Raw genomic sequence first — 10,000 nt, 5'->3', positions numbered from 1 at the left:
CTACCCGACGACGAAGACTTGACAGAGCAGCCATCAAGTGTTAGACAGTATTCTAGGTTATTACGTGAGGAAGTTTTTTGTCCAATAATTAGAATCTCTGTTTTTTCAGAATAAGGTAGTTAGTGCTGTTAGTATGTAAGTGCTGTGACCCTTTCCAGTTTAGTCTAACGCAATATATGTACTTTTTTTTAATAGATAAGGAGTAGAATAGGAGAGAAAAGAAAGTGTTAGTGTTTATGGATCAAGTGTTGATGATAAAGATGCGCCTTCAGCCGTTTCTTGAATATGGCTATAGACTCAGGTTGAGTTCAGCAGGTCATTCCTCCTGCAGGGAACAGTCCAGGTGAAGGTCCGTGGAAGTGATTCTGTGTCTCTTTGGGATGATGCACCACGAGGCGACGTTCACTTGCAGAACACATGCTTCTGTAGACACATCGGACTGAAGTAGTGAGTTTAGGTATAGGGAGCAGAGCCAGTGGTTGTTCTGCAGGAAAACATCAGTGCCAGGAACCAGTGCAGGTTTATGAGGAGAGGAGTGACATGTGTCTCTTCAGCTCGATAAAGACACTCTTGATGCAGCATCTGGATCAGTTGCAGAGGTTTGACTTATGCTGGAAGGAGAGAGCATTCCAATAGTCCCGTCTGGACAAAACAAGAGCTTGGACAAGGAGTTGTGTAGCTCCGATAAGAAGGGCCTGATCCTCCTAATGTTGTATAAGGCAAATCTGCAGGTCTGTGAAGTTCAAATGATCATCAATCACAACTCCAAGGTTCCTGGCTGACCTGGATGGAGTTATGGATGATGAACCCAGCTGAATGGAGAAGTTGTGATGAAGTATTGGGTTGGCCGAGACCACAAGTAGCTCTGTCTTCACCGGGTTTAGTTGAAGGTGGTGTTCCTTCATCCAGCCAGAGATGTCTGTCAGGCAGGCTGAGATGCGAGCAGCTCCCGTCGGATCATCCGGCTGGAGTTAGAGGAAGAGTTGTGTGTTGTCAGTGTAGCAGTGATAGGAAAAATCATGTTGATGAATGACTGAATGACAGATCCTACTGATGAGATGTAGTTGTAGAAGAGAAGCTGTCCCAGCACTGAGCCCTGAGGCACTCCAGTAGCTAGATGTTGGGTCTTAGACGCTCACTCCTCCTCGAAAGCCTGAAGGACCTGCTGAGAGGTCAGACCTGAACCATTGGATTGCTGTTCCTGAGATGCCCTTCATCATGAGGGTTGACTGGAGGATCTGGTGGTTAATTGTGTCAAAAGCAGCAGCAGATCCAGCAGGATGACAACTGAGGATCTGGAAGCAGGGCCGTCTCAGTTAAGTGAAGCTTCAGAAACCAGACTGGTTGATCTGTGTGAGAAATGTAGAGACTTAATTGAACACGACTCGTTCAAGTGTTTTAGCAATGAATGGAAGAAGGGATACCGGTCTGTAATTTTCCAGATGTGCTGGATTCAGAGGGAGTTTCTTAAGCAGTGGGGTTATCAGAGCCTCTGCTGTGGGAAAGATACCAGTGTGAAGAGAGGTGTTGATGATACGAGTGAGTGCAACTGAGGACAGGTAGTAGGGACTTCTGCCTCTGAGAGTGGAGAGAAGGAAGAGAGTGTGTGTGCTGTTAAGATGTGTGTGTCAGTTTGTTGTGTGGAGAATTGGCTGCCAATGGTGATTGTTTCATTTATGAAGAATGTGGCAAAATTGTTCGCTGTTAGGGTGGATGAAGGAGGAGGAGGGTTAAGAAGAGAGGAGAAGGTTTTGAAAAGCGTGCAAGAGTCAGAAGAATTGTTAATTTTGTTGTGATAGTAAGTCATTTTAACAGTAGAGACATTAGCAGAGAAGGAAGAGAGGAGGGATTGATAAAGACCAAGGTCAGTAGGATCTTTCGATTTTCACCACTACCTCTCTGCAGCCCTGAGTTTAGAACGATGTTCACGGAGAACATCAGAAAACCAGGGGTCAGGGGGCAGAGGGTGTGGCGCGGGCTGACCCGGAGAAAAGGGCGCAGAAGTTGTCCAAGCATGATGTAAGAGTGGAGAAAAGATTATTGGTTGCACTGTTAGTATCTAGTGTTGAATAGTGATTAGGAGGAGGAAGTGTGGATGAGACCAAAGAGGATAGGCGAGGGGGTGAGAGTGAGCGTAGGTTTCGCCGAAAGGTGACCTGCGGAGGAGTGTGTGTTGTGTCCTGAGGCAGGTTGAGGAAGGGATCTGAGGTGTGCAGTGGAGTGACCTGCGGAGGAGTGGGTGTTGTGTCCTGAGGCAGGTTGAGGAAGGGATCTGAGGTGTGCAGTGGAGTGACCTGCGGAGGAGTGGGTGTTGTGTCCTGAGGCAGGTTGAGGAAGCGATCTAATGTGTGCAGTGGAGTGACCTGCGGAGGAGTGTGTGTTGTGTCCTGAGGCAGGTTGAGGAAGCGATCTGAGGTGTGCACTGGAGTGACCTGCGGAGGAGTGTGTGTTGTGTCCTGAGGCAGGTTGAGGAAGGGATCTGAGGTGTGCAGTGGAGTGACCTGCGGAGGAGTGGGTGTTGTGTCCTGAGGCAGGTTGAGGAAGGGATCTGAGGTGTGCAGTGGAGTGACCTGCGGAGGAGTGGGTGTTGTGTCCTGAGGCAGGTTGAGGAAGCGATCTAATGTGTGCAGTGGAGTGACCTGCGGAGGAGTGTGTGTTGTGTCCTGAGGCAGGTTGAGGAAGCGATCTGAGGTGTGCACTGGAGTGACCTGCGGAGGAGTGTGTGTTGTGTCCTGAGGCAGGTTGAGGAAGGGATCTGAGGTGTGCAGTGGAGTGACCTGCGGAGGAGTGGGTGTTGTGTCCTGAGGCAGGTTGAGGAAGGGATCTGAGGTGTGCAGTGGAGTGACCTGCGGAGGAGTGGGTGTTGTGTCCTGAGGCAGGTTGAGGAAGCGATCTAATGTGTGCAGTGGAGTGACCTGCGGAGGAGTGTGTGTTGTGTCCTAAGGCAGGTTGAGCAAGGGATCTGAGGTGTGCAGTGGAGTGACCTGCGGAGGAGTGTGTGTTGTGTCCTGAGGCAGGTTGAGGAAGGGATCTGAGGTGTGCAGTGGAGTGACCTGCGGAGGAGTGTGTGTTGTGTCCTGAGGCAGGTTGAGGAAGGGATCTGAGGTGTGCAGTGGAGTGACCTGCGGAGGAGTGGGTGTTGTGTCCTGAGGCAGGTTGAGGAAGGGATCTGAGGTGTGCAGTGGAGTGACCTGCGGAGGAGTGTGTGTTGTGTCCTGAGGCAGGTTGAGGAAGGGATCTGAGGTGTGCAGTGGAGTGACCTGCGGAGGAGTGTGTGTTGTGTCCTGAGGCAGGTTGAGGAAGGGATCTGAGGTGTGCAGTGGAGTGACCTGCGGAATAGTGCGTGTTGTGTCCTGAGGCAGGTTGAGGAAGCGATCTAATGTGTGCAGTGGAGTGACCTGCGGAGGAGTGTGTGTTGTGTCCTGAGGCAGGTTGAGGAAGGGATCTGAGGTGTGCAGTGGAGTGACCTGCGGAGGAGTGTGTGTTGTGTCCTGAGGCAGGTTGAGGAAGGGATCTGAGGTGTGCAGTGGAGTGACCTGCGGAGGAGTGTGTGTTGTGTCCTGAGGCAGGTTGAGGAAGGGATCTGAGGTGTGCAGCGGAGTGACCTGCGGAGGAGTGTGTGTTGTGTCCTGAGGCAGGTTGAGGAAGGGATCTGAGGTGTGCAGCGGAGTGACCTGCGGAGGAGTGTGTGTTGTGTCCTGAGGCAGGTTGAGGAAGCGATCTGAGGTGTGCAGCGGAGTGACCAGTGTATGGTCAGTGGAGCAGTAGCACTTGTAAATAAGGTCCAATAAGTTACCTGATTTGTGAGTAGCCGTAGTAGATACTCGTTTGAGGTTGAATGAGGCAAGCAGAGTGTGGAAATCAGCAGCCTGAGGCTTTTCTAGGTGGATGTTGAAGTCTCCAACAACTACCAGAGGAGTACCATCCTCAGGGAAGGATGAGAGCAACGCATCCAACTCCTCCAAGAAACTCCCAAGCTGATCTGGGGAACGATAAACAACTACAAAATGTATTTTAATAGGACTGGTGATAGTAATTGAATGCGATTCAAATGAGCTATTGTCACACAGAGGTGGTAAAGGATAAAATTTCCAATCGTTGGAGATGAGCAAGGCAAGGCAAGGCAAGGCAAGTTTATTTATATAGCACATTTCATACACAATGGTAATTCAAAGTGCTTTACATAGAAGAAATAAAATAAAAAAAGCAGCAGACCAGTACCTCCACCTCTTCGGGTCAGGCGAGGGGTGTGTGAGAAAGTGAAGTGAGTGGAGAGGGCAGCAGGTGTGGCAGTGTCCTCTGGTCCGACCCAGGTCTCAGGCAGGGCCAATAGGCTGGAAATACTGTCCCTCTAGAAACAATTCCTCCTCTGAATGTATTTAAAAATTTACTGCAGTATACAATGATTGAATCATGTTGTTGTTTTACTTGATTTATGATGAATGTTGTGCTCTGACTTTCTGGAATGTTTTGTGTGTTTGTGTATGATTTGTAGTGTTTGTAGTCTTCCTCCAGGACTCCCTGGAGGAAGAGATTTCTTTTAATCTCAATGGGACCTTCCTGGAAAAATAAAGGAAATAATAATAATAAAAAAAATAGATGTAATGAAATCACATTTGTTTACAGCGGATTGGCAATTCCAGAGATCGATAGGAAAAGAGATTAAAGTACTAGAAGACACTGGAAAGGTACGCAGGTTGTTAGGATTGCACAGCCTCCTACGTGTGAAATTTGATTTTTGTGTGTTAGTAATAGTAGGGATTTGGAAGCAGATAGTGAAGAGAGGTCACAAACAGAAAGATGAGAACAAGTTGTGTAGAAAAAGAAAGGAAATAACAAGAAAATACTCAAGTGCCTTGTCGGTGTCCTTGCTCGGTGGAGTCGCGCAGGTAGAGTCTTCACACTTCTCACGTCCGCTGCTGTGGTTTACTACTAGATTTTATACCCGCCTGAAATGTTGTGATTGAATACAGCTGGACACGCCTCACTATCAAAACTGTTTACCCAAACAAACGAGACTTCACCACATGATTCTAGCACGTGAGCACAGTAAACAGTCAAGTCAAGTCAAAAGATACAAAAACACTTACAGTTACTGTCACCTCCACACACACACACACACACACACACACACACACACACACACACACACACACTCTCTCACACACACACACACACGAAACACTGAACCATTCTGATGCTCACAGGTGATTCACTGCAGCGGGTACCTGAAGCTCCGTCAGGTCGTGATGGATGTGTCTCTGTACGAGTCCTGCTATCAGATCGTGGGTCTGGTGGCCGTCGGTCAGTCTCTTCCTCCCAGCGGCGTGACGGAGATCAAACTCCACAGCAACATGTTCATGTTCCGCGCGAGTCTCGATCTCAAACTCATCTTCCTGGACAGCAGGTGAGATTCGGCTGAACTCTGAACACTGTCTCTCACAGCACACACACACACACACTCACACAGTGTAGCGCTCAACTTTCACTTCCACAGCTAATATGGTGCATTCAAGTCATGTCGGAAAGATCGTATTTACCAGTCGAACATTGCGAACATCAGTGTTTCTGTCTTTTCCAGCATAAATATCTAACCCTTTCTAAAATCAAGATACTCTGTATTGCCAAAAGTATTGGGACACCCCTCCAAATCATTGAGTTCAGGTGTTCCAATCACTTCCATGGCCACAGGTGTATAAATCAAGCACTAGACACTCAGGCGCTTCTACACACATCTGTGAAAGAACGGGTCGCTCTCAGTGAACTCAAGCGTGGGACCGCGATCGGTTGCCACCAGTGCAATAACTCCATTCATGAAATTTCCTCACTATGAAATATTCCATGGTCGACTGTTAGTGGTATTATAACAAAGTCGAAGCAATTGGGAACAACAGCAACTCGGCCACGAAGTGTTAGGCCATGTAAAATCCCAGAGCGGGTCAGCGCATGCTGAAGTCGGCAACTTTCTGCAGAGTCAACATCTACACACCTCCAGACTTCTGTGGCCTTCAGATGAGCTCAAGAACAGTGTGTAGAGCTTCATGGAATGGCTTTCCGGCCGAGCAGCTGCATCCATGTATATATATAGTGTATCATTTACTGGAGAAGCAAAATGAGTGAAGATATTAAGTCTTGTTTTATGAAAAATTAAGTGAGTTTGTGCTTAAGATTATTTTTCTGACACCATTGGCAGATATTTTTGTTTCCCCTTCAAATTAAGATAATTTTTCTGGCAGATATTTGTACTTGTTTTAAGGGCGTCATTTGATTTTGATCAGTTTTACAGTAAACAATATTTAATATCTTCAGTGATTTTGCTTTTGTGCTGTAAAACGAGACAGAAACACTGAGGAAGAGCCTCATGTAGCAACAGATTCTGTATCAATGGTCAATTTGTTGAAATGAATAAAAGTATTTTTTCCATTTACAATAAAACTAGCTAAATTGCATGTACAAAATTATATATAACGATACAATTTACATCATCTCCTTAAAATGAATACAAACAAAACAAAAGATGCATTCTTTAATCATAATTTTGTAGTAGAGTTAAAAAATCTTGCTGAATTTTTGTAGAAATGGTACGTCGCAATCTTGCTCCAATCAAAGTGACTTGACGTTGAATTTGGACCTTTCCAACTTGTAAATACAAACTTCCCAGGAGGACTTGAATGCACCAATCATACTTACAGTCTGGAACCAACCGGAAGAAACATCAGCTGTGATTTGTAACCATTTATATTATTGATCTGCCTTACTTCAGGTGGATGTTGACGCTATTTTCTTCTAGAAACAAACTTTGTTGTATTATTTTCATGTTATCTCTGTGAAGCTGCTTTGATACAATCTGTATTGTAAAAAGCGCTGTATAAATAAAGGTGACTTGGCCATTTAAAGCCGTTGGTAGAAGCAGAAGGAGTCTCTTTCATCTGAACGTGTGTGTGTGTGTGTGTGTGTCAGGGTGGCGGAGTTAACCGGGTATGAGCCGCAGGATCTGATTGAGAAGACTCTCTACCATCACGTCCACGGCTGCGACGTCTTCCAGCTGCGATATGCACATCATCTACGTGAGTCGCTTGACACACACTCTGCAGATCATCTACAGCCGCAGCATGAATGTGTTCGTTCTACTGACACGTCTGAGCAGCGTTTGCATGGAAACCCTAGTGAAGCTGTGTGTGTGTGTGTGTGTGTCTCAGTGCTGGTGAAGGGGCAGGTCACCACCAAGTACTACCGTCTGCTGTCGAAACACGGCGGCTGGGTCTGGATGCAGAGCTGCGCCACCATCGTCCACAACAGCCGCTCGTCTCGACCGCACTGCATCGTCAGCGTCAACTACGTCCTCACGTGAGTGACCTTTGACCTCCTGACCTTTGACCTCCCGACCTTTGACCTCCCTCACAGCAGTGTTGAGCCAGAACCGCTCGCTCTGATGCCGTGCCTCTCTCTCTCCGCAGGGATGTGGAATATAAAGAGATGCAGCTCTCTCAGGACCAGAGCCGATCCAGACCGTCTCTGTCCTATAAGAACTGTCTCGCAGCTCCTCAGGACTCACGCAAACAGCTGAAAGCCAAAGCAGCCAAACTCAAAAGCAAAGCCAAAGCATGTCCGTATCCGCAGGTGAAGGTGCTGACAGACTCCGCTGGGAACGTGACGTCGAGTGTGTGTGGTTTCCAGACCTCGCTGGAGTCTCCGTCCTGGAAGAGCTGCCAGCAGAGCCCCGTCTCAGTGATGCACGTCCAGGAGCCGTCTCACTCGCTGCCTCTGTCCTACGCATACACACACACACACACGCAGACCTCCAGCGACTGCCGGAAAGCACCGGTGACCTCGATCTCCTCCAGACGACCCGTCCTCTCCTCACTGCAGTCGCCCTGGAGCTGCGCTAACAAACCTGCGGCGCACCTGCAAACTCCTGCGTGCAGCGCATTCTCAGGTACCTACACACACACACACACACACACACACACTCTCACACTGTAAATTCTCTACTCATTTAGAAGTTATAGCGCCCCCTACAGTATCAATAAGAAAATTCTATCAATGGCGTGGAAAGAGTTAAGTCACTATTAAACCCCAAATCCAAGCTAAAAACCAAAGGAACTGCTAAACTAGTACACAGTATAATATCTAAACATGAAATCAGTTACATGTGTGAATTAAAGGGGACATATCATGGAAATCAGACTTTTTCCGTGTTTAAGTGCTATAATCGGGTCCCCGGTGCTTCTACCGACCCAGAAAACATGAAAAGTGAAACCCAGTAACTGTGTTCTGGAGAGTCTTTCTCTGAGAGCATGTTATAAAATAAGCCGATCAGATTTCGCTCCTTCTGCCATATGAAGTGGATCTTATTATAATATTCCCGGCCCTTAATCTGCACGTTCACACACACCAGCGACATTGGGTTCGGCGAGCGCCAACAGAGACCAGTTCTAACGCACTGGAGAAGATCCAGCAAAGCCTGAAACTGTTCTGTGGTCGAGCACAGACGACACTGAACACTATTGACCAGAACATGTCAGCGCTGTCTTATAAACACCTCAGGAACTGTGGACACTTGTGGAAGAGTTCAACATGATGAGGAGATGATCAGTGTAACTCCACAACAACTACAGAAATGTCTCCGCTAACATTCAGAAACGTGTAAAAGTGAAGCTCTCCCTGAGTCTCTCCGTGAGGCTGCACTCGCTGCTGTTACTCCTGACTCTGGATCAGTGAGATCGGCCTGTGTTGTTATTGCCGGAGTCTCTGAAGCTCCGCCCTCTTCTGAACGGAGGCGGAGCTAAAGCTCATTTGCATTTAAAGGGACACACACAAAAACGGCGTGTTTTTCTTCACACCCAAAAAGGGGCAAATTTGACAAGCTATAATACATGATCTGGTATTTTGAGCTGAAATTTCAAACAGACATTCTGGGGATGCCAGAGATTTATATTACATCTAGTGAAAAGGGGCCTTTAATAAAATGTCACCTTTAATAACGAATTTCATTGTGAATCGAATTAAATCGAATTGAAGGTCATGAATGGACTAGAGTCACAGAAAGCGACCCGCACATCTAACCAGCTCTGTGTTCATCAGGTCCGGCGGCCGACGGCGCGTTCGCAGCTCAGCTTCTGCCCGGAGGCTTCAGACCCGCCGCTGCGTTTAAAGAGGAACCCGGACAGAACCAGAACCAGAACCAGGGCTTCGGTCAGCGCAGGCCGTACGAGGACAGGCTCTCGGATCATGACCCGGAGGAGAAGAGGCTGCTGGGAACGACACAGAGTCCGTACGTCTCCCTGAACCTCCACCATGTTCTGTCCAAACGCGGCCCTTTCCCAGCCGGAGCCTGCGCTCTGAGCGAGGAGGGGAACCCGTACCTGTACCGGACCCAGAGCGCTCCCGACGGACCCCGCCCGTACCTGTACCGGACCCAGAGCGCTCCCGACGGACCCCGCCCGTACCTGTACCGGACCCAGAGCGCTCCCGACGGACCCCGCCCGTACCTGTACCGGACCCAGAGCCCCGGTCCCGACGGACCCCGCGCTCCTCACGGCATCGGCACGTCGGTCATCATCAGCAACGAAAGGTGACGCGCCGTCCGATCGCACTGACCTCCGACCTCTTCTACCGTCTTATGCAAAGCTGCAGATGTTCTGATCACACATAAAGTACGTCAGGTATGGAATATATTTCTCCCGTTGTGCAGCCAGTTCATCGGGACACTACAGCCATCGGGACACTACAGCCATCGGGACACTACAGCCTCCTCTCCGGAACACCGAGGAAGAAGAAGCTGGCGTACGCTTCGTGACTCAGGGTCTCCAGATGAACGTCACTGTTCACCAAACTCACAGATATGCAAGTCACACAATGATCCACATATTGTATTTGAAACACTCTTTGTGCCATTATTTACCAAATGAAAACATTTAATCTATTTTAACCATTTAAAAGCAAATGTTTCAGCAGGATTTCTGTAACTACAGACAAATCTCAGAACTGAAGTGTGGAT

The 10,000-nt window shown here is 48.1% G+C and overlaps 1 protein-coding gene across 1 annotated transcript in view; it reads left to right on the top strand.

Moving 5' to 3' along the window:
- sim2 (SIM bHLH transcription factor 2) overlaps positions 1 to 10,000 on the top strand; it is a 20,690-nt gene that overhangs the window by 9,615 nt on the left and 1,075 nt on the right. Inside the window, exons 6-11 of the mRNA XM_056238721.1 lie at positions 5,208 to 5,407; positions 6,961 to 7,067; positions 7,200 to 7,347; positions 7,458 to 7,936; positions 9,085 to 9,574; positions 9,699 to 9,825. Coding sequence (XP_056094696.1) covers positions 5,208 to 5,407; positions 6,961 to 7,067; positions 7,200 to 7,347; positions 7,458 to 7,936; positions 9,085 to 9,574; positions 9,699 to 9,825 — 1,551 coding nt within the window. The remainder of the gene's footprint in view (positions 1 to 5,207; positions 5,408 to 6,960; positions 7,068 to 7,199; positions 7,348 to 7,457; positions 7,937 to 9,084; positions 9,575 to 9,698; positions 9,826 to 10,000) is intronic.

The sequence above is a fragment of the Rhinichthys klamathensis genome, unplaced genomic scaffold (genome assembly GCF_029890125.1).
Source record: "Rhinichthys klamathensis goyatoka isolate OS25496 unplaced genomic scaffold, OSU_Roscu_1.1 h1tg000531l_1, whole genome shotgun sequence".
Classification (NCBI taxonomy): Eukaryota; Metazoa; Chordata; class Actinopteri; order Cypriniformes; family Leuciscidae; genus Rhinichthys; species Rhinichthys klamathensis.
This window is presented reverse-complemented; position numbering and strand designations above follow the sequence as displayed.